This window comes from Myotis lucifugus, unplaced genomic scaffold, assembly GCF_000147115.1.
Source record: "Myotis lucifugus unplaced genomic scaffold, Myoluc2.0 scaffold_451, whole genome shotgun sequence".
NCBI lineage: Eukaryota > Metazoa > Chordata > Mammalia > Chiroptera > Vespertilionidae > Myotis > Myotis lucifugus.
Window position 1 is genome coordinate 56171 of NW_005871499.1, and position 23768 is coordinate 79938.

Consider the following 23768-nt stretch of genomic DNA (forward strand, 5'->3'; position numbering starts at 1 on the left):
CTTTAGTGGGTTAGTTCATTAGAACTTCAGGTATGTCAAACTGAAGGAAAGTAATAATATTGGAAAAGTATACTGTCCTATTTTGTTTCTGATAACCTGTTATAGGCTACCTACCATGTTTTCAAACCACAGTAGCTCACCAGTGCTATAGATCAATTGAGTTCCATAGAAGATGAGATAGTAACTGATTTTAACAAAGAAATTGCTAGTATATTAGGCCACAAATGGACTTTATTTATTTTTTAAAAATATATTTTATTGATTTTTTTTACAGAGAGGAAGGGAGAGGGATAGAGAGTTAGAAACATCGATCAGCTGCCTCCTGCACACCCCCTACCGGGGATGTGCCGCAACCAAGGTACATGCCCTTGACTGGAATCGAACCTGGGACCCTTCAGTCCCCAGGCCGATGCTCTATCCACTGAGCCAAACCGGTTAGGGCTGGACTTTATTTTTTTAAAAGTATATTTTTACTTATTTCAGAGAGGAAAGAGGAGAGAGAACCATTAATGATGAGAGAGAATCATTGATCGGCTGCCTCCTGCTCACCCCCTACTGGGGATCAAGCTGGCAACCCAGGCATGTGCCCTGACCAGGAATCCAACTGTGATCCTTTTTTTACTTTTAAAAAAGGCTTTATTGTTGCAAGTATTACATAGGTCCTCCTTTCCCCCCTATTAACCTCTTCCAGCCCACTCCCCCCACCCCCCAGGCCCTCACATTGTCCGTGCACACAGGTTATGCATATATGTATACAAGTTCATTGCAAACAGTTATCTCTTGGTTCATAGGTCGATGCTCAACCACTGATTCACACTGGCTGGGCAGGAATGGACTTCAGAAATCATGTTATCTGAACCCTTTATTTTATCGTATCATAATTATGTTGTTTTTGTGGTGAGAATAATTAGGAAATCCTTGACGAAGGAGCCAATTATATGAAGTCAGTTATAAAATAGTGCCCAGACCAAAATTTGGGATGCCTGACTCCCTTTCCAAATGTGCTGTTGCGCTATCATAAAGAAAATGTACATCACTGATTACTTCTCATTTTTCTCTGGTGAACTGGCAGGAGGCTTCTAATGTTAATATTGCAATGATCTCTTCTTTGGGAGCGGGGGGGTTACAATTTTATGCAATGAAAACATGTTTTTTCCAAGTTAATTCTCTGAGGTCCTAGGTTGTTATCCATTTCAAAGAACATAATACTAAAAAAATTCAATATCCATACTTATCTCCATAGCAGCATTTGTATAGAATGTTTTAGTATAAAGTTCACTCCTTGATGTATTTGATACCTGTTATTAAATATCATTAAAACCCCAAGAAGAGATAAACCCTAAAAATAAATGTCAGCATTATTTTCAAATTAACTTGGAGAGCACACCAATTTTAATCACTCATCTTTATTGATAAAATAGGCTCCTATGCACTACACACCTTCAGAATAAATGTAAGGTTCTGCTTAACAAAAAAGTATGGGGTGGAGAACTGTTTCTATATGACAAAGTAAATGTCTTTAAATAGCAAGATCTTAGAATTATATCCAAGTAAGAAGACTAAGAATAAATTAATTCAACTTATTGGTTTACAAAAATAATTATCAAGTAATGTTTTATAATAGAGCTGCCTCAAACTGCCTCAGACAATCTCAACTGTGTAGCTTATTTTCTTTCATTCTAACTTGGGATAAAAACTATATGAATGAGTGTGCCATCAAATTAAGGAATACTTTCCCAAAAACGAATAGAAAAGTTAAAAAATAAAAACTGTCATTTATTTATAAAACATTAAGGCCTCTGAATGAGAACAAAAATCAATTTAATGTTTGGGTCAATAGCCCTTTTCTATTCAATCAGCCCTATCAACCCCACTTACCCCAAACTTAAGATAGAAAAATTCTGAAAAGTAGTTTTTAATTTTACCAATATATGAAATTATACATAAAAATTACCATGTAAATATTTAACAAATTTATACTCAAAAGTAAATTTTCTATTATGCTAATTTTAATATGTATTTAATATAAATGAGCGTAATATATTTATATCTGACACTTCTCTGATCTTTTTATTCTGTAATCACCAAAAATAAGAAAAAAATTACATTTCAATTGATAAAGCACATTTCTATTTTTGGTGGCTTTTAAAAATTTACATACTGGATATATATTTTATTAAAAAAATAAAACAAATATTCCTAACTCCATTGATTTTTATTCCCTCTTTAACTGTAAAGTTATAAGAAAAATCTCATAGGTTATGAGGACCACATGGGTGCTTTTAAGAATAGATCCAGAAATTACTTTTTTAATTTACTTTTTCTATCTCACTTAACAGTTACTTTTAAAAAAGGGACTCTGAGGCAGAGGATATCCCAACTTACTTTGAAATAACCATACCTAGCTTGCTTTATCAAACATTTCAACTGTTAGCTAAATGAGCTACACAGTATCCTTAAATATCAACCACATAAGAGAAAAATCTCTTCATTAATGATTTAAAAGCAGAACTTATTCTTTCAGAGTAGTTTAACCTACTAAATATGTCTCTTATAAGATCTTCTTTCTTAGAAAGTAGTATTTCTTCTCTTTCATTCCTGAAATGCTATCTCATATGCTTAGCAATTATGGACAATTGTTTGCTGAGTATTATAGTAAGTTAGCTAAAATTAAATTACCTTTTTTGTGTATGGTGTATATAAGACATTCCTACAGCCTTTCAAACTGATTTTTTTTTTTGGACAAGAATTTAAATTAATGGGAAGGTAGATAGGCAATCATTAAAGCTAAAGTCTCATGGTACATAAGCTATTTGTTAACTTTGACACCAAACAGGGAGGATAAAACTTAGTATGATGATCTTCCACTCACCAAACTGTGGCAAAATGTGTATTTTAAAATTGGGATAACTTCATGAATTCCCACACATTTACTGGGAATATTCCAAGTATCATCCGGAAAGCCAACAGCACTACTGGAAGCTCTTGAAATGTTCAGCAGTCACTGTAAAAATCTTCAATTTGTTCAGCAATTAACAAACTCTTGTTTCTACTTTTCAACTGTATTTTGGAATAAAGTCTATAACCATGAACTATGCATTTTTTGTTGCTACCTCTTAAAAATGTCATTTACAGTGCACTGTACATATTAAAGGGGAAGAAAGAGTAGCGTGAGATTGATTTTCCTGTTAATTCATTAACGTCAGTAGACCAGTCCCAGGGATCATTTGGAGCCTTGTAAGAAACTCAGACTCTTCAGCTCTTCCTCAGACTCAGGTCGCTATTGGTCACTAATGCTGACAAGGAAGTATTTTCTGATACATCATCTTTTCTAAGGTTCAGAAACGACTCTCGGGTTATTTGAAGGATCTCTCTCAAGCCTTTGTTTTCTTGCTATAAGAAAATAAAGACAAAGATGCAGCCACCAAGTTAGCCAGCTACAAGAGCACAAACATACAGTATAACAAATAAGAAGCAAGTTCTGTAACTGACAGAAATGCACTGAATGATATATATGCAACTGAAGTTGACACCCTGAATCCAGAGAACACTTTATTTTAAAGAGGTAGGAATCATGTGTTCAATGGCTTCTACCTCTGCAAAGTCTTCTTATTTATGCAGCTATAATTGTAGACAGACCCTCAGAAATTGCCTTATTTTAACATCTAGATTTATATTTAAATACACTCAGAAAGTTTGTGAGTAATACCCTGGGACTACAACCTCTTAGTACTTTAGTACTTTTATTACCTCCATGATAGCATGGAATACAAGACAAGCCATCTGGTTTCTTACCTTACAGGAATTTGACAACAGGGTTGGTTGAGTAAATCATGATGTTTTTCAAAAAGGAAAGTAAGTGACCAAATCTAGACCAAAAGGTAAACAACTTTGCCTTTTTTTCGGTAGATATTATAAGAAATGTGCACACATTTAAAAATAATTTTCATAATTTATTCTCTATCACTCTGTCTTTGATTTTACTTTCTAAGTTCAATGGTAAAAGGCAGGGATCAGCAAACTACAGTCTGGCTTGGGGTCTGTTACTGTAAATTAAATCTTACTGTAAATTTTGCATTACAATGGAAGAGTTGAGTAGTTGCAACAGACTATCTAGTTTGTAAAATCTAAAAAATTTACTATCTGGCCCTTTACTGGAAAAGTTTGAATCTTGTATGCTTAGAGAGAGAAATAATTTTGGCCCTGTACAACCATAATTTCAAAATGAAGCTTTTAAAGTACAAAAGTCTATTCTACTGATTCGGCTTATTCAACAATGGTTTATGCTTTCACTACACAAAATAAAGGACAATGATTTATGGGATATATTTTCTGGCATAGATCTTTGAGCAGTTTCACCTACTTTTACAATTTAAAACTTACTTCAAGCTGAAATATTCTTTCCTGTTCCTTACAACCCTGTTGCTCATCAATTTCAATGGCTTTCTTCATTACCGCTGCCATTTCAGTTATCTGGTCAATATGTGCTTGTAATTCCTGAAAAAGAGAGATGGGAGTTGCAAATTAGTGAAATACTGTATTATTGTTATTTTTGGATCCTCTCCTCTTTATAAAATCTTTACTGCCACTTAATATGAATGTAATATTCACATACTGCCATTTAACATGAATGTAATTAATATAATAAACAGATATTTACAAGAAAGCTGACTGACCATGATCGTGCTTTTGAAATTAGATTTTAGGACTAGAATTAAGACTAAGCAGCATAATTTAAGTAAACCCACTTGTAAGAAGAGAGCTCATATTTCACATTCCTTTCACTACAAATGATCAGCAACTTTTCTTTTTTGCACCTACCTATATGACTTGTCAAAGTAATGGGAAAGATAAAACTTCCTGACATATTCCACCTCTTTTCCCTGAAGTTTTCATGATTTATAAATCTTTTCTGTACTACCCATACCTAAAAATCGATCTCAATCCAATCTAGAACTTTCTCGATTATAATCCTCTTTGACAGCAGAAACTGTATCTTGTTTATATTTGCCTATTAGTGTTCAGTACTTAATAGATAATACATACTGAGTAAAATGAACATAGTTCTGCTTTTAAGTATTAAAATATTAAATGGCCTTCTTTGCAAACTTCAAAATACAATTTCAGTATAAAATAGTCATCCACTTTTTTAGTACAACAAGTAACACAAATTTCTTCCAATTCCATTCATTTTTCTTTTTTTGCACACCTGTACTAGGCAACAGAAATATGAATTCTGTTAAGACATGTTCCCTGATTTTAAGGAGCTTACAGTCAAAGTGAAAGATACAGACAAAACATTTAAAATCAACATAAACTTAAGAATAATAATTTTTTAAATGAAAACCTTCTACAAACCATTGTTCACTGGCACTTGAGGGTTCTTTTACTATATTAAGACCAAAAGTTAAATATAAAAGTTAATAGCTCTCCAAATAAACATTAAGCCTCTTAAGTAGTTGTATATTCTCTAACGGTAGAATGGATTTGAGTAGGACCCCCCCCCCAAAAAAAAACACACACAAAAAACCAAAAAACCAAACAAACTAGCAAACTATGGAGGAAATAAGATGAAGAATAGGAATATCTTTAGCAAACACATTTAATACTTTCTTAACCAACAAAAATGTAGGTCCTTTCTATACAATTCTAGTACACAGAAAAGGCAAAATATAGATCTGACATCGTCCAATATGGTGCTATTTAAATTTACATGAATTAAAATCAAATACATTTAAAGAAATTAGCAATTCAGTTCCTCAGTTGTAGTAGTGACACTTTAAGTACTCAAAAGCCACATGTGGCTCTCAGCTTCCATATTGAACAGTGCAGATAAAGAACATTTCCATCATTTCAGAAAGTTCTATTGGATGTCCCCAAATTAGATTATGGTAGCAAGAATGATATCAAGACAAACATCTGTCATATTCTTAAAAATGATTAAAATCCCTCCCAATATAAAGGAAGCATGTAATGTTTAAAAGTAAGTTAAATACAGATAACTGCAGGGACAAATTGAATAAGGGTAATGAGTAAAAATTTTGAATATGAACAGCTATCTCAGTTTATGATTTGATATCCTATGGGACTGACCTAGGTTAAATGACTACACAGGAAGCAAATAATTCCGTGCCTTTAAAATGGAAAACAAGATACCACCATTTTTTTTCCTTCAGGACAGAGTCTAAGAAAATCATCATGAAAAAAACCCCACCCAATTCTTCAATCAGAGCAGTATTTTTATAGGCCAAGTTCATGGATGATTCACTTATTACAATAAAATCTTTGGAGAAGTATCATAGATCTTTTATTGGGCACAAGAGGCCAGACCTGTGTTTTCAAAACTAACGGCAAGAAGTGTTAGCAAAATAATCCTTGAACTGTCTTGACATGCCTTTCACTTGTAACTTTTTTGCTTAGGTTTATTTCAATTTGGCTCAATAAAGACCAGCTATAAGTAAGGTAAAAAACAAACAAACAAACAAACAAACAACAGACAGACAGCTAAAACACAATGGAGTATACTATACTACACTTAATAACACATATGCAAAGGCATTTTATTATAAACTCAAACTAAAGGACAACAAACTGTCAAAAATCTGAGTTAAAACAGTTCATTTAATAATTTGAACAAAATTTTTATGAAATCAGATTAAAATGACTGCCAAGAACATATCTTTGATGTCCAGAAAGAGAATAACTGTTTAAAGTTTACTAAATTTGCAGCAGCAGTAAGGGCAACAAAATGTAAAGCTCTCCTGAACAACCTTTAAGGCCTGCCCTTATCTAACAGGATGTGTATGATGCAATACACAGAGAATCAATGACAGATTTAAAGTTTCTACACTGAATATTTTTGCATGGCTAGCACAGCATTTTGAAACTTAATTTCATTTATGTGCTGATTTAATCTAGTAGAAAAATTCAATGTAAAAAACTCTTTAAATGGACCCCCCCCTTCCATCCGCACCCCCAAAATTGACTGTTTTATATAGTGTACATTCTGATTTGCTTCCAAGTGCCTTCTCTCCAGTCCATGTTGAGGTGCTTCAAGGATGTGTCGAGATGCATCAAGGAAGAATCCTTCGGAGCTGTTACGATGTACCATGTCAATCTGTAGTACAGAGTCATTATAATGTTAATACGGATATTATCCGTAATTTAAAAACTGAATGAGTGTTAGTTCATGCGTGTTAGCCAACTGTTTGAAATGTTTGCTTTTTTAAGATTTCCAAAAAGGCATCTGTTCAAAAATAATGAATAAAATGAATATTTGAATGAAAATGAGTTCTCATTTTGATTTTTAAATGTGTGCTCAAAAACTTTCAGATTAAGGGCAAAATTCTATATTACAGTAGTCCCAAAAGGGTCTCTTACTTCAAAATGCTGTTATGTGTGACTCTGTTACCCCTAAATGTGTTATAAAATTATTTTTGGGTTTAGGTATGTCAGAGCACTAGTACCTAAACATGTCCTAGAATCTCCTATTTCTGCACCTTAATCATACCAGTTTCTCTGCTCACCTACCTCTGCTTGTTGATGCCCAACCCCCACTAATTAATTCAAAACTGAATTTAGTTGGATTTCTTCCTTTCCTTACTCCTTCCCAGATGCTCTTCATGAGAACTAATCTTGCTTCCTCTACTATTCCTGTAATAATTCATATCTCTATTTTAGGATTCATCACATTTGACCTTATATCTGATAGTTATGTTTGTATCTGTATCTCCCATTACACTGTAAGCTCCTATTATAGAATAATGGAACTTATTCATTCATTCATTCATCCAATTATTAATAACTAAGCCAGTGCAAATGTTAATAGATGTTTGTTTAATTGAGTCAAAGTGTCTCCTTTTTGGGGAAAATCAAAATCACAAACATTAATATGTATTAGTTAGAATTAATAACAAGTAACTGAATAGTCATTTTATGGAAGGTAAGGATTGGCACATATGATGACGAACTTAATTTATATAATTAAAAAAAGATGGTTTACAACTATCTTAAGAAATGTTTCATTTTGCTAATTAATAAAACAGCTCTCTGGTGAATGGTAAAATCTCATGTGTTTCAGAAAACATTCACTTCTGTCAGAGCTACTACCAGATGGGAATAGCAAGCTGCAGTATCTTACGCTAAGCACTTTTTTTGGTCAAAGTATTCTTCTCTTTAAATCTTAAAAATTTATTTCTTAGATTATTTTTATTTTTTAAAATGTATTTTTATTGATTTCAGAGAGGAAGGGAGAAGGGGATAGAAACATCAATGATGAGAGATAATTATTGGTCAGCTGCCTCCTGCACACCCCTCACTGGGGATTGAGCCTGCAACCCGGGCATGTGCCCTTGACAGGAATTAAACCTGGGACCCTTCAGTCCGCACACAGACACTCCAGTGAGCAAAACCAGTCAGGGCTATTTCTTAGATTATTGAACAGAAGGACTTCTGAAATTTCTCAAGATTACATTTCTTGCCCTAACCGGTTTGGCTCAGCGGATAGAGCGTCAGCCTGCAGACTCAAGGGTCCCAGGTTGGATTCCGGTCAAGGGCATGTACCTTGGTTGCGGGCACATCCCCAGTAGGGAGTGTGCAGGAGGCAGCTGATCGATGTTTCTCTTTCATCGATGCTTCTAACTCTCTATCCTTCTCCCTTGCTCTCTGTAAAAAAATCAATAAAATATATTTTTAAAAAATCACATTTCTTTTAACAATAATTTTTAAGTCAATTCATCTTTGTACCTTTAAAAAACCTCTTAAGTTATACATTTAAATATAAATATTTTTATAATAATCTCATTAACAATAGATACATTTTACACTCAAAAGATTGCTACTTAAATATCCAACATTTTCCTTTTGGTTAGGAGACGAATACAGCATAATTAACTAACATTCAACTCGTATTTATTAATTTACTACTTTACTATTTGACACAAGACTACTAACTTCCTCAAATATGCAAAGTTGTCACACAAAGATCTATTTACTAGGTATTTAATTTTAATAGAATTAATAATTTAAAAATATCTACAAGCCCCAAGATGGAAGAAACATTTCAAAGAATCTAAAATGTGTTTCAATAGTTGAGAAAGATAAAAATGTCTTATAACAATCAATATTTCTTAAATAATATCAGTTATAACCACTAATAGTTAGTTCACCATTATCCATTAAAGAAAATGGCCTCATAATTACAATCTATTCTAATATTTTTATTCCATACCAGCAGTTAAAATTCAGTTTAAAATAAAAGGTAAATGGTAAAGATTATTCTACTTGTCTTCATAGCAGTTGTTAGCAAACACAAGGGACATACACAAAAGGAACAGACACAGGAATGACAAATGAACAGAAGGAAAAACACTAATTTTTAACCAGTTTAGCTATCTCTAAACATTATGTTCCTGATATGTGATTTGGGGGGAGGAGAGCAAATTTTTAGTATGTTGGTTCTTTTCCTCTCCCTGACCCCCTGTTCTTTCCATTATAATCAAGATGATAGTTTGGATGAATCAGCCTTATTTAGAAAATAGTTTTAAGGAAAACAAATCTATCTTTATCTGTGTTCAATTTTTTAAAAAAGTTTTTAGCATTCCAATTTTTGTTTTTGCAACAGATGTCAATACAGAAATCTATTTAAAGAAATATTTCTTAAAAGCAGACAACCTTATAAAAATAAATTTGAATTGAATACTTACCTTTATTTCCCAAATAAAGTTTACTTTTTAATATATATTAAAGCTACTAGGAACAATGGTAGTTAGAAGAGTAAATAAAATAAAATGATCTATAACAAGAAATGAAAAAAATAAGTTAACCAATTGTCCTTCTATTCCATTTCCAATTATATTTATAGAATGGATTACCTTTGAGTGCTGCTCTTTTAACTTCATTATTATACCCGGGTCATCTTTTTTGCTAGCCATTAGCAATCTAAACATTTGTTCACGATACTTGCTCATTATAAGTTCCAAGGCAGACTGATGTTCTTCCAAGGATGTACGTAATTCTATCAAGAATAACAGTATATTTTATTCAAACTTGAGTTAAAGATGTATAAAATATTCTCTTCCGTATTACTTTATTAAAAAAGCAACTTATAAAGAGGGTATTTTAAAAAGAAAACCTGATGAATTACAATCTAGCTATATAGGATAGTATAGAAATAAAAGATACCAAATGAAGTCCTTTATTAGTTTTTAAATTACCATTAAAACTCATTTTTTGAGAATCATTTCAATACCCATTCAATGAATAACAATTAGGTATCAGATGATGCTCTATATTAGGAAAACCAAAAGGCCATGGAGCTCAGAGTGTAGTCGAGAAAACAAATACATAAATAATTGTAATACAATGTGGTAAGTGCAGAGAGGCGCTCCACTCAAATATATATGAGAAGTCTGTGAAGAGAAATTGGTGAAAGCTTCACAGAAGTATGGTATTGAGGTGAACCTGCATTCCTTGAGCTGAAAAATAAAAAACATTCTAAGCAGGGAGGCATGAAAGTGACAGTACATTTAGGAACTAGTTTGGGATGGCAAAAGCAAAGGTTTCATAGAGAAGAGAGGTATGGGAAGAAGAAGAAAGAAAAGAAGGCTTGGAGTTGACTTTGAAGGCCATTGGATAAAGAAATAAGTATACAAGGAAACGAACAGGTTCCGTGACTTTAAGCAAAATGACATATAACAAAATCAATTTTACCAAAGACTAAATGACATAAAAAATAGTTAACTTCCTATAGCATTTCATCAACTATATAATGAAATGAACAAATTGATGTTATTTGAAGACCTGATGTTGTACAATGAGGGTTCTTAAGCTAAATAATATGATCAGATAATTTAAAAAAATCAATCTGATGCCAGTGTTGAAGATGGACTGCAGGGGATGGAATCAGGGAGACGAATTAGGATAGTTCAGGAAGAGACTATGAACACCTAAGCTGGGGAACAAAGTGGTGGGATTGCAGAGAATAAAATTGAGTTATTTCATAGGTAACAACAATGGCACAAACTGAATATTTAAAGTCAGAATGTAAGATGACTCCAAGCAAGGCAGACATTCAAATGTAGAACAGAAAAAAGGGCAATAGACCTATGAAGTAGAGATGACATTAACATCAAAAAGTAAATTTAGTTAATTATTTTCCCATGTTTGACAATATTAATTGATCCCAAGTTGACAGTACAATTGTAAAGTTCTCTCTCTTTTTAAAAAATATTTTTATTGATTTCAGAGAGGAAGGGAGGAGGAGAGAGAGACAGAAGTATCAAAGATGAGAGAGAATCACTGATAGGCTACCCCCTGCATGACCCACACTGGGGAGGGAGCCTACAATCCATCTGGGCATGTGCCCTGACTAGGAATTGAACCGTGACTTCCTGGTTCATAGGTCAATGCTCAACCATTGAGCCATGCCAGCCGGAAGCAAAGTTCTCTTTTGATTTGCTATATGTAGTAATAAATATATCTTGCCTTTGTTTTCTTGTTGCAATTCTCTGATTTGTCTGTTTTCTTGCTGGATTCCCATAACTAATGTAGACCGTGGCCGATGTCTTGCAACTTCATTAAGTTCTTGAATTTCTTCCTGATACTAATGAAAATATTAAAAAAGAACATGTGGGAAGAAAATATTTGAAAATGTAAATCTGAGTCATATATCAGATAAGGGTCTAGTATCCAGAATATATAAAGAATTCTCACAACTAAATGAATAAGAAAACCCAATTAAAAAATTGGCAAATAAGGTAAGTTCTGGGGATGTAATGTATAGCATGGTGACTATAGTTAACAATACGTATTGTGTGTTTGAAAGTTGCTAAGAGGGTAGATCTTAAATGTTCTCACCACACACATGAAAAAGGTAATTATGTCAGGTGAGGGAAATGCTAACTAATCTTATGGCAATCACTTCACAATATATGTGTATCAAATCATCACACTGTATACTTTAAACATATACAATGTTTTATGTCAATTACATCTCAATAAAGCTGGAGGAAAAACTGGCAAAGGATTTGAAGAGACAATGCTCTAAATAAAATATACAAATGACCAATAGCACATGAAAAAATGCTTAAAATCATTAGTCACTAGGGAAATGCAATTCAATATAAGATACCACTTCATAACTGCTAGGATGGCTTTAATAAAAAAGACAAATAACAAGTGTTGGAGAGAATGTGGAGAAATTGTAACCCTCATATATTATTGATGGGAATGTAAGATGTAACTACTATGAAAAACAGTCTGGCAGATCCTCAAAAAATTATACACAGAGCTATTATATGACCCATCCATTCCACTCTGAGTTATATACTCAAGATAACTGAAAACATGTCCACACAGAAACTTATACAAAAGTATTCATAGCAGTATTATTTATAATAGCCAAAACATAGAAATAATCCAAATGTCCATCAACTGATGAATAGTAGACACAATGTGACATATCCTTACAATGGAATATTATCCCATATAGAGGCCTGGTGCACGAAATTTGTGCACTGAGGGGGGGGGGGGTCCCCTCAGCCCGGCCTGCACCCTCTTGCAGTCTGGGACCCCTCAGGGGGATCAGGCCTAAGCTGGCAGTCAGACTGGCAGTCAGACATCCCTCTTGCAGTCAGGGGCTCTTGCGGTCCGGGACCCCTCGCTCCTTAACACTGCCTGCAACAGAGGTGGGAGATACTCTTGCCACCACCGCTGCACTGGCCAGCTGTGAGCCCAGCTTCTGGCAGAGAGGTGCTCCCCCTGTGGGAGCGCACTGACCACCAGGGGGGAGCTCCTGCGTTGAGTGCCTGCCCCCTGGTGGTCAGTACGCATCATTGTGACTGGTCGTTCTGCCAGTCGTTTTGCATATTAGCCTTTTATTATATATGAGAATAAAAGGCTAATATGCAAATTGAATTATCTATTTATATAAAAACCCTGGGTGTAACATCACGACCGAGGCTCGACCAACCGGAAGGAAGTCAGTCCTGCAGGGGTTGTCTTGGAAACGGCTGCAACCTCCCCGAGCTGTTTCCCATGAGGGCAGTGAGGTTTCAGGCAGGAACCCGCCCTCAGAGGGTGGACGCACTAAGTCCTGGGTCCTCTTAGCCACAGCTGTGCCCTCCCCAAGCTGTTTCTGGTAAGGGTGAGGTTTGAGGCAGGAACCGGCTTTTGGAGCCTGGACACAGAGTCCTGGGTCGTGTTGCCAAGGGCTGCACCCACCCTGAGCTGTTTCCCAGGAGGGCGAGGTTTGAGGCAGGAACTGGCCCTAGGAGCGTGGAGGCATATCTTTATAAAGTTTTAATACATTATATTAGAGGTTGTGGTAGTACTGTTTTACCCACAGCATCTACAGAAATTGCTGCAAATTTACTTCTTGGTGGAAGCACCTTTCATTCCCAATATAAATTACCCATTCCACTAAATGAAACTTCAATTTCTAGACTCGATATAAACAGTGAAGTTGCTAAAACTATTAAAAAGGTCCAACTTCTCATTATTGATGAATGCACCATGGCATCCAGTCATGCTATAAACGCCATAGACAGATTACTAAGATAAATTTGGGAGGAGGGAGCCCCATTCCTTGTGGAATCAGCTGTTGGTCAGCTTGCTGTCAGCAGCACGCCAGCCAGGAATCCCATTCACCTGCACCCTGGACCCTGACAGCAGGGAGGAGGGAATATGTCTTATAGTGAATGGTTAATAAAACTTGGAGATGGCAAACTTGATAGCAGTTTTCATTTAGGAATGGACATTATTGAAATCCCCTGTAAAATGATTTGTAATGGATCTATTATTGAAGCTACCTTTGGAAATACTATATCTATAGATAATATTAAAAATATATCTAAACGTGCAATTCTTTGTCCAAAAAATAAGCATGTTCAAAAAGTAAATGAAGAAATTTTGGATATACTCGATGGAGATTTTCACACATATGTGAGTGATGATTCCATTGATTCCACAGATGATGCTGAAAAGGAAAATTTTCCCATCGAATTTCTTAATAGTATTACTCCTTTGGGAATGCCATGTCATAAATTAAAATTGAAAGTGGGTGCAATCATCATGCTATTGAGAAATCTCAATAGTAAATGGGGTCTTTGTAATGGTACCAGATTTATTATCAAAAGATTACGACCTAACATTATCAAAGCTGAAGTATTAACAGGATCTGCAGAGGGAGAGGTTGTTCTGATTCCAAGAATTGATTTGTCCCCATCTGACACTGGCCTCCCATTTAAATTGATTCAACGTCAGTGTCCTGTGATGCTAGCATTTGTGATGACTATTAATAAATCACAAGGACAAACTCTAGATAGAATAGGCATATTCCTACCTGAACCCGTTTTCACACATGGTCAGTTACATGTTGCTTTCTCTCGAGTTAGAAGAGCATGTGATGTTAAAGTCAAAGTTCTAAATACTTCAGCACAAGGGAAATTAGTCAAGCACTCTGAAAGTGTTTTCACTCTTAATGTGGTGTACAGGGAGATATTAGAATTAGTTTAATCACTTTATCAGTCATTGTTTGCATCACTGTGTTTTTGTTGTTTTCATACCATGTTTTTGTCGTTTTTATATAATATCTCTGTTGTTATATCCTTTTGTTACTGTTTATTTATTAATAAATTTACATATTATTTTCATACACATTTTACTAATTTCCTTTCATTTCTCACACTTCTATTACAGAGAAAGGGCAAATAGCAATATTAAAATATTTCCGCTAATTAATTCCCTTTTAATGTGTACGAATTTTGTGCACTGGGCTACTAGTATAGGATAATAAAAGGCTAATATGCAAACTGAATTACATAGAATAAAAGGCTAATATGCAAATTGATCAAATGGCAGAACGACTGGTTGCTGTGATGCGCACTGACCACCAGGGGGCAGACGCTCAATGCAGGAGCTACCCGCTGCTGGTCAGTGCATCCCCACAGGGGGAGCGCCGCTCAGCCAAAAGCCGGGCTCACGGCTGGCGAGTGCAGCGGAGGTGGCGGGAGCCTCTCCTGCCTTTGCAGCAGTGCTAAGGATGTCCAACTGCTGGCTTAGGCTGGTTCCTACGGGGAGTGGGCCTAAGCTGTCAGTCGGACATCCCCCGAGGGCTCCCTGACTGCGAGAGGGTGCAGGCTGGGCTGAGGGACCCCCGACAGCACGAATTTCGTGCACCGGGCCTCTAATTTGGTAATAAAAAGGAGTGAAGCACTGATATCTGCTATAATATGGACGAACTTTGAAAACATTGTTAAATCAGTCACAAAAAGCCCAACATTGCAAGATTCTGTTCATATGAAATGTCTAAAATAGGCAAATCCATTGAGATAGAAAAATCAGTGATGGCTTGGGGAAGGGAGAATGGGGCTTTGGGGTGATGAGAATATTCTGGAATTAGTGATTATGGTTACACAACCTGGGAATATTCTAAAATCCAATAAACTGTACCCTTCAAAAGGTTAAACTTTATGGTATGTAAGTTTTATCTCAATAATATGTGCAAAATTATTATCTTTTTTAAATAACTAGGAATCTAATTTTATTTTCAAGGCATTTTTATGAGCCACTAAGTAACACAGTCATTATAACACTGCTGGTTCTAAATTTAGTTGTCAAATTCTTTTCACAGCTCAATATCAGATATATGTTCACTGGAATACATAAGACAAGCTACACAGTTAAGGAGGTATGTAATCTTTTTAGGGCAACAGAGTTGCAAAACAAATGAAGTAAACTTGTTCCATTATTTCCAGTTTTGATAAAAGCAGGATCCCAGGGTTGCTTCCTTTTAAAAAATGAATGAATTTCATGAGAGTAGGCTATGAATATACATTTCCCCCTACCGATTTCATAATATCAGAACTTTTATAATTCTCTTAGAGTTAAAAATTTTTATCAGAAGAGAGCTTTAAATGGTAGCTAAACTCCATGGCCCATTGGAAAGTCCTTACACATAACACTAAGGATAACGAGAGTGAAGCCCTTTTCATTTCTTCTTTAACTGGCAAGGTAGCAAATATAAATGCAATAACTGCAAAAGGTATAAAGTAGATATTACTCTGCATTATTTTAAAAAATTGTTAAATAACATCATCTAGCTAGTTTTATAAAGAAAAACATAAACATTTCCACATTATAAAAATATGAGAGCAAAATGTGTCTATACTGGTAAATGACATTATCTGGTCTTTGCCAAATGTATCTGGACTGAATAAATTCATGTATTTTATAAACTCAAATGTGTGTCTGTCAGAAAAATTGTGATCAAGTCTACAGATTTTAGAATATATATAAAATACATATTTCACCTGAGCAAAACAAAAAATTATAAAGTAAAATTGAAACATACATGTCAAGCTACCTTTAAATTTTAAAAAGAACATTCTAATTAAGCAGAAGTTAGTGATTTAAACAATACATAAATATCAATGATTGATTTTTTAAAAAATGAAATCAACAAAAAAGAAAAAAAAAACAAACCTGCTTCATTGCTTCTACTCGCTTGTTGAGAGCCGTGGTCTGCTCAATCAGAGATTCTGCTGCATCATCATGATCTCTCAGTCTCTCAACAAGAGCTTTGGCATCAGCAAGTGCCTTCTCAATTGTGCAACTCATTTCTAAAGGAATACCTATAATAAAAATTAAAATCAAGACTCAAAACAAAGGTGGCATATCATCCTATTTTAGTTTCATGTTCACAGAGATATGCTTCTGGAGCAAAATTTGTTACAGGACTGTTCACTGCAAGGGGATAGAAAAACATTTAAGAACACCCGTAGCTTTGCTTCTATTAGGATGGAACAAGACAAAGTGAATTTATAATATTTGAAAAAATTAGAATATATGCAAACAATTTGCAGACATAATAAAAATGCATGTAAAATACCATGAATTTATGATGGGGAAAAAAAGTAAACATCCAATGGATACATTTTATATCATACAGAAATAGTGTTCTTTATGAAGCCATTCCCTATCTTGTCATTTTTGAAAGATGTCACTTTATTAATCTGTATTCTGTGGTCAATCTGACTATAAGATCCTTCCTAGCTTTTGCTTGGTCAGGTGACCTGAGATAATGTTCACACACACTACTGACCAGCCAAAGTGGCCTCTATGTGTCATGCTGGCAGGTAGGGTCCCTCGGCCTGGCCTGTGGGGATCAGTCCAAAACCAGCTCTCCAACATCCCCTGAGGGGTCCTGGATCGCAAGAGGGAGGTTCTCAGGTGATGCACCCAGGTATCGGGCTCCCTCCTCTCTGGTTCCCGGGTGCATCACCCAAGAACTACTGCTGCCAAGTCACTGCAGCTCGGCAGCTCCTGCGTTAAGAGTCTGCCCCCTGGTGGTTACTGCGTATCATAGCTACTGGTTGGATGGCCGCTTAGCCTTTTATACACACACACACACACACACACACACACACACACACACACCATGAGATTTATATATATCCATTCATCTATTGTTAGACATCTAGGTGGCTTCCATATCTTGGCTCTTACTAGTAATGCTGCAATGAACATACAATTAATATATCTTTCTAGTTAGTGTTTTGTTTTTGGATAAATTCCCCAGAGGTGTAATTGCTGGATTGTATAGCAGCTCTATTTTTAATTTTTTGAGGAACCTCCAGTTTTTCCTAGGGGCTGTACTAGTTTACAATCCCAGCAACAGTGTATGAGGGTTTCCTTTTCTTCACATCCTTATTTGTTGATTTATTGATGATTGTCATTCCCACAAGCGTAAGACTTGGTTTACCTAGTCTTAGCCTTCTCTCTAACCTAAGTCAATCCAAATGGACCTCTAGAGCACTGTAGAATAAAATAAAACTGCTAAATAATCATTTTAATTAATTCAAACTGTTAGTAGCTTTCTGAACCTGAGGACTACTACCTAATAATGTCCTTTGGTCAACAGGACAAGTGTATTCCCATTTATCAATGAGGAAAGACTCAGGGATTCCAAATGAAAGGAAATGAATACAGCACCATGCAGCAAGGAAGGAGTCAAGCTAGTACCAGAAATAGAGTTTCCAATACCCAGGCTAGTGCTCTACTCAGGAGCCAAGGTGGATCCCAGGACCCTATTTGCTTTTAGATAAATAAAAACTATCTCAGTCTTCCTGGCTGGAAAAACAGAGCAAATTCCCCAACTCTATTTCACCAACAGGTCTTCCAAAATATTATAAAAATTGCATTTCAAGCCAGCACTAGAAAATAAATGGGAGTGTAAATGAAGAATAAAATAACAAAATTTCAAAATTTTTAAAAATATATATTTTATTGATTTTTTACAGAGAGGAAGGGAGAGGGATAGAGAGCTAGAAACATCGATGAGAAAGAAACATCGATCAGCTGCCTCCTACACACCTCCCACGGGGGATGTGCCCACAACCAAGGTACATACCCTTGACTGGAATCGAACCTGAGACCTTTCAATCCACAGGCTGACGCTCTATCCACTGAGCCAAACCAGTCAGGGCTCAAATATTTTTTCTTATAACTAGTAAAAGCCTAGCATCCATTTTTACTAGACATTAGAGTTAATTATAAGACCAATGGATGTGTACTGATAGGCTTTCTCAATTACAATTAACATTCACTTTAAAAAGTATTCTCTAGACTGCTAAAAAAATACTACTATCAAAATAAACTATATTTAAATTTTGCTTTGTAACTATAAAAATAATGCTATTCTGAGAAATGAATTTTAAACATCAGGTAATTCAAAGCATTGTTTTATTAGCATTTCAGAAAAACAGTGACACAGAGTTTCTAAGAATCTGCATGTTCATTTCCTGTATGTGAAACCACAGAAAAGTTTAGAATGTTTTATAATATGCATTAACTTTGCCACCTTTTTTGAAAAACATTGTGTTTCCCCTCTCTTTTTGGGTCGGTAAGTGGAGTGGGAGGGAGATTGTTTCCAACCTCTCTAACAAGTTTAAAAAAATATATTCCAGTTAAATAAAACATTTTAAAAGGGGTATTCCCAATTTATCTACCTATTTTTATCATGCTTAATTATTACTTACATTATCTCCTATAGGTGGGCCCAAATTACAGGTGAAATTTTTCTAAAGCAGGTTTTTCCCCTGCATTAGCTATATACTCGCCTACTTTACCACCCAAAGACACTGACAGTCAGACTCCTGGCAGCGGGTTCAGAACATTCTGCTGCTGATAAAAGAGAAACCACCACCCACCTATGACAGCAACTGACAGCTGTTAATTTTAGATTTTGGTTAACAAAATTTTAAAGAAATTCAAGTCACTCTTCTTTCTCTTTTACCCAAAAATTCAGTATCCTATAGTTGGACATACAGAAATACTGTGACTACCGATATGCCACTGAGTGTCTTCAAATATCAACAATCTACTTTAATTAAAAATTTTTATTGGGTTGCTCAGGCAGGTACCTCTAATGTCAATTAGTAGACAATAGACATGGAATAGGAAAATAAAAAGGCATAGTATGGCTTTCTCATAAACTTACATTCTAAAAAAAAAATCAAGACAAATGCATGTAACTTATATATAAAAATAATCAGCTTATACAGACATATCAGGGTATTTGAAAGCACAGAAAATTTTCAGTTCTTGAAAATGATGAAATGAACATGTCTGAGGGTTTATGAAGCACCTTTATGAAGATGAATTTTTAAGGTTGGACGGAATAGAGTTTGAAGTAGGGGCATAGAATAATGTTTTAAAATCACATGCTACCTTAGAATTGTGGCTAAATATAGGTTACATATACGTTCAAAAAGATATGACAATTCAAGAAGGAAATAACCTAATCTAAACCAGTGATTTCTAACCAATGGGCCAAGGAGCCATTGGAAGAGTTGCATACACCAAACACAGTCTGTAGTCTAAAATATTTCTCTCACACATATATCCCACTATTTTTCAAATATAGACGCATACTAGAATAACAAAATACAAAATTATTTAAAAGCATAGTTTTTTGCCATTATGTATAATCTCAATCAACAAATACAACTACTTGTGTGTTAGCGGTCCACTGTTCCTCATATTCAAACAGGTCAGTCGCCACGCCAGCGTGGCTCAGTAGTTGAGCATCAACCTATGAACCAGGAGGTCATGGTTTGATTCCTGGTCAGGGGATATGTGGGTTGCACGCTTGATCCCTAGTGTGGGGCATGCAAGAGACAGCCAATCAATGATTCTCTCTCATCACTGATTTTCTATCTTTCTCTTCCTCTCCTCTGAAATCACTAAAAATTAAAATTAAAAACACACACACACACACACACACACACACACACCAAAAAACAGGTCAGTGGCCATTTAGCTAATATACAATTTTCCTTCTGGCTCTAAAAATTCTATGATTTTTTTTTTTTTTTTAGAAAGTGACCTCTGACCAACTGTTCCACCTTCTTCTTCTTTTTTTAAAATATATTTTATTGATTTTTTACAGAGAGGAAGGGAGAGGGATAGAAAGTTAGAAACATCAATGAGAGAGAAACATCGAACAGCTGCCTCTTGCACACCCCCTACTGGGGATGTGCCCGCAACCAAGGTACATGCCCTTCCTGGGAATCGAACCTGGGACCCTTCAGTCTGCAGGCCAATGCTCTATCCACTGAGCCAAATCGGCTAGGTCTAAAAATTATATGATTTTTAAGAGCACTAAGGACTCCTATGGTGAATCTTTAGAACTATTACATTATTTTTATATAGGTGTATACATAAATAATGCCTGCTAGGCACCAAGTATTAGACTAGCGTTTGCTACAAAGATGAATTAGCCATGATTCCAGACTCAAGCTCACATATATGAACAACTAATACCACCTAATAAATACTGCAGAATTGTTTCAAGTGCTTTGGGAGCACAGTGGTATTATCAATGTCACCTGGGGAAGTCTGAGGTGACAATGATCTATGACTTGGGTTTTGATAGGTGGCAAAAAAAAAATAAAAAAAGAGTAAGCATTCTAGATAGATGGTACAGCACATACAAAGGCACAGAGCTGCCCAGCTGGTGTGGCTCAGTGGTTGAGTGTGGCCCTATGAACCAGGAGGTCTCAGTTTGATTTCCAGTCAAGGCACAGGCCTGGGTTGTGGGCTTAATCCCCAGTGTGGGGCATGCAGGAGGCAGCCGATCAGTGATTCTCTCTCGTCATTGACGTTTCTATCTCTCATCTCTCTCTCTTCCTCTCTGAAATCAATAATATCTTTTACACTAATAAAAGACAAACATGCAAATTGACCGTACCTTTGCTATACCTTAAACCACCAGCCAATCCGATCGACTATATGCAAATTAACCCAACCAAGATGGCAGCCGGCAGCCACGGAGCTGGAGCAAGCAGGAGGCTTGGTTGCCCCAATGATGGAGGAAGCCAAGCTTCCCGCCGCGGGCGGCTCTGAGCTCCACTCAAAGCAACAAAGTTTTAATTATAGAAGGTAAATAAACCCCAGATACCTGCTTTCAGCTGGCTGTGGCCACGGAGGTAGAGCCAGCAGGAGGCTTCCCTCCTGCCCGCCCTGGCCGGCTCTGAGCTCCTCTCAAGGCTACAAAGTTTCAATTATAGAAGGTAAATAAATCCCAGAATAAAAATAAGAAAAGAAAAAAAGGAGAGGCAGGGAGCTTCCGTCACCGGGGGGGCTTGGCCAGCCTGAAAATGGCCCTCAGCCCCTCACCCAGACTGGCCAGGCACCCCTAGTGGGGACCCCCCACCCTAAAAGGGGTGTGGCCAGCCTGAAAACAGCCATCAGCCCCTCACCCACGCTGGCCAGGCACCCCAGTGGGGACCCCCACCCTGAAGGGGGTGTGATTAGCTGCAAACAGCCATCAGCCCCTCACCCAGGCTGGCCAGGCACCCCAGTGGGGACCCCCACCCTGAAGGGGGTATGACAGCCTGCAAACACCCATCAGCCCCTCACCCATGCTGGCCAGGGCACCACAGTGGGGGACCCCCACTCTGAAGGGGGTGTGACAGCCTGCAAACACCATCAGCCCCTCATCCAGGATGGCCAGGCACCCCAGCGCTCCCACCCTGATCCAGGACACCCTTCAGGGCAAACCAGCCGGCCCCCACCCGTGCACCAGGCCTCTATCCTATATAGTAAAAGGGTAATATGCAAACTGACCCTAACAGCAGAAAGACTGGGAATGACTGGTCACTATGACACACACTGACTACCTGGGGGCAGACATTCAATGCAGGAGCTGCCCCCTGATGGTCAGTGCACTCCCACAGGGGAAGCTCTACTCAGCCACAAGCCAGGCTGACGGCTGCCAGTACAGTGGTGGTGGTGGGAGCCTCTCCCGCCTCCTCAGCAGCGATAAGGATGTCCGACTGCAGCTTAGGTCCGCTCCCTGCTGGCAAGTGGACATCCCCCGAAGGCTCCTGGGCTGCCAGAGGGATGTCTGACTGCCAGCTTAGGCCCAATCCCCAGGGGAGCGGGCCTAAGCCAGCAGGTGGACATCACCCGAGGGGTCCCAGACTGTGAGAGGGCACAGGCCGGGCTGAGGGACACCCTCCCCCCACCCCCAGTGCACAAATTTTTGTGCACTGGGCCTCTAGTATGTGTGTGTGTATATGTGTGTGTGTATATATATATATATAATTTTAAATGCCAAAGGCACACAGCTGTGAAAATGCACGACATCTTTGGGGCTACAGCCAGCTGCCTGGTGTGTTCAGATAGTAAGGTATCTGGAGAAGCAAGACGAGACTAAGAAGGCAAACTAGATTGGGACTGATAGTAAGAGGTCCTGAATGGTGCTGCTTAACCATCAGAAATCAGTTCTGTCGGCAAAATCCGTGACTGAAAAAGTTTAGGCAGCGACATAAACAGATGTGTAGTTCAGAAGGATAACTCACTGGGAAGGATGATGGCGGGGAAGCTTAGCTGGGGGAGGGCACCTGCACCATTCTGGGGAAAGAAGAAATGACATAGTGCAGTGCGAGTGGAAATGCAGAATCAAGGACGCAGGTTCCCAGCTTGGCCAGCAGGACTGGACCCACTATCACTCATGGGATGCAGAAGAAGGGCAGGAAGAAAACCAGGGAAGGAGTAGCAATCCTCGGAGGGCAGTTTCAAGAAGGAGAAAAGAGTTCTCCATGTCCTATGCTGCAAAGAGGTAAAGTGAAAACCGAAAGGGTCCCCCTTCCCTCCCCTCAACGGTGAGCTCCCAGGTGGGTTAGGCAGCAAGAAAACAGGCGGAAGGTGTGTCCCGAGGGCCAGGGCCAAAGCTTTTCATTAAACTTTCCGCACCGCAGCCCCGGAAAGAGGAGCTCAGACCGGAGGCCGGGGAGAGGAAGTTCGGTTCCCCGGAGGGGCTAACCGGCGGGGGGCAACGCCGAGGGCCGGGCGACCAGTAGCTCAGGAGGAGCAAAGCACCAGAGCGACCCCGGGAAAGGAAGCTAACGGCTCCCTCCGCCTGCTCTGGCCCCCGGGTTTATTCCACTTACTCTGGTCTCAGTCCCTCGCAGCCGTCAGCTGTGGCGATCAGGACTCAACGCCTCTGCCAACGGGGACCTAGGCACCCGAGGGGACAGAGTCCTTCCGCCTGTTCAGCGTCTTCAGCGAGCAGACCTAGAACAAGGCTGAGGTAGTCGGCGGGCAACTGGGGGGTCCGCAGGGCTCGGCCCCATCACTGGACCGGGAACCGCGTCCGACTAGCGCTCCCACCAGCACTCCAACCTCGCGAGATTTCCTTCCTTGCGTCACCGTGGGGGGGCTGACCCAAGAGAGTTACTTGCAGCTTCTCCCTGACTTGCGCG

General features: G+C 37.7%; 2 protein-coding genes across 4 annotated transcripts in view; one reads left to right on the forward strand and one right to left on the reverse strand.

The window, feature by feature from the left end:
• Positions 1-1390: 1390 nt before the first annotated feature.
• On the reverse strand, positions 1391-23704 carry FGFR1OP2 (FGFR1 oncogene partner 2). Of its 3 annotated transcripts, none has more exons than XM_023744341.1 (7): positions 23457-23703; positions 16483-16631; positions 11485-11602; positions 9873-10015; positions 7004-7117; positions 4384-4497; positions 1391-3393 (listed from the first exon to the last, which is right to left on the reverse strand). In XM_023744341.1, exons 2-7 carry the CDS (start codon positions 16615-16617, stop codon positions 3256-3258), a joined length of 762 nt encoding a protein of 253 aa, XP_023600109.1. In that variant the 5' UTR covers positions 16618-16631; positions 23457-23703; the 3' UTR covers positions 1391-3255. The 3 variants fall into 3 exon arrangements, with proteins under 3 accessions (XP_023600109.1, XP_023600110.1, XP_023600111.1); XM_023744343.1 differs by lacking the exon at positions 1391-3393 and adding an exon at positions 5359-5389 and having other exon boundaries at positions 23457-23704; XM_023744342.1 differs by lacking the exon at positions 7004-7117 and having other exon boundaries at positions 3220-3393; positions 23457-23704.
• INTS13 (integrator complex subunit 13) overlaps positions 23107-23768 on the forward strand; it is a 30742-nt gene continuing 30080 nt past the window's right edge. Inside the window, exon 1 of the mRNA XM_014445430.2 lies at positions 23107-23125. The gene's annotated coding sequence lies outside the window, so the exon portion shown is untranslated. The remainder of the gene's footprint in view (positions 23126-23768) is intronic.

Excerpts from the sequence above, each read along its gene's own strand:
- FGFR1OP2 (XM_023744341.1), bottom strand. The coding sequence starts at position 16,617 with ATGAGTTGCACAATTGAGAAGGCACTTGCTGATGCCAAAGCTCTTGTT. Across the intron at positions 10,016-11,484 it reads ATTGCAACAAGAAAACAAAG|AATTACGTACATCCTTGGAA; the intron begins GCAAGATATATT and ends TATTCTTGATAG. Across the intron at positions 7,118-9,872 it reads TAAAAGAGCAGCACTCAAAG|ATTGACATGGTACATCGTAA; the intron begins GTAATCCATTCT and ends TCTGTACTACAG.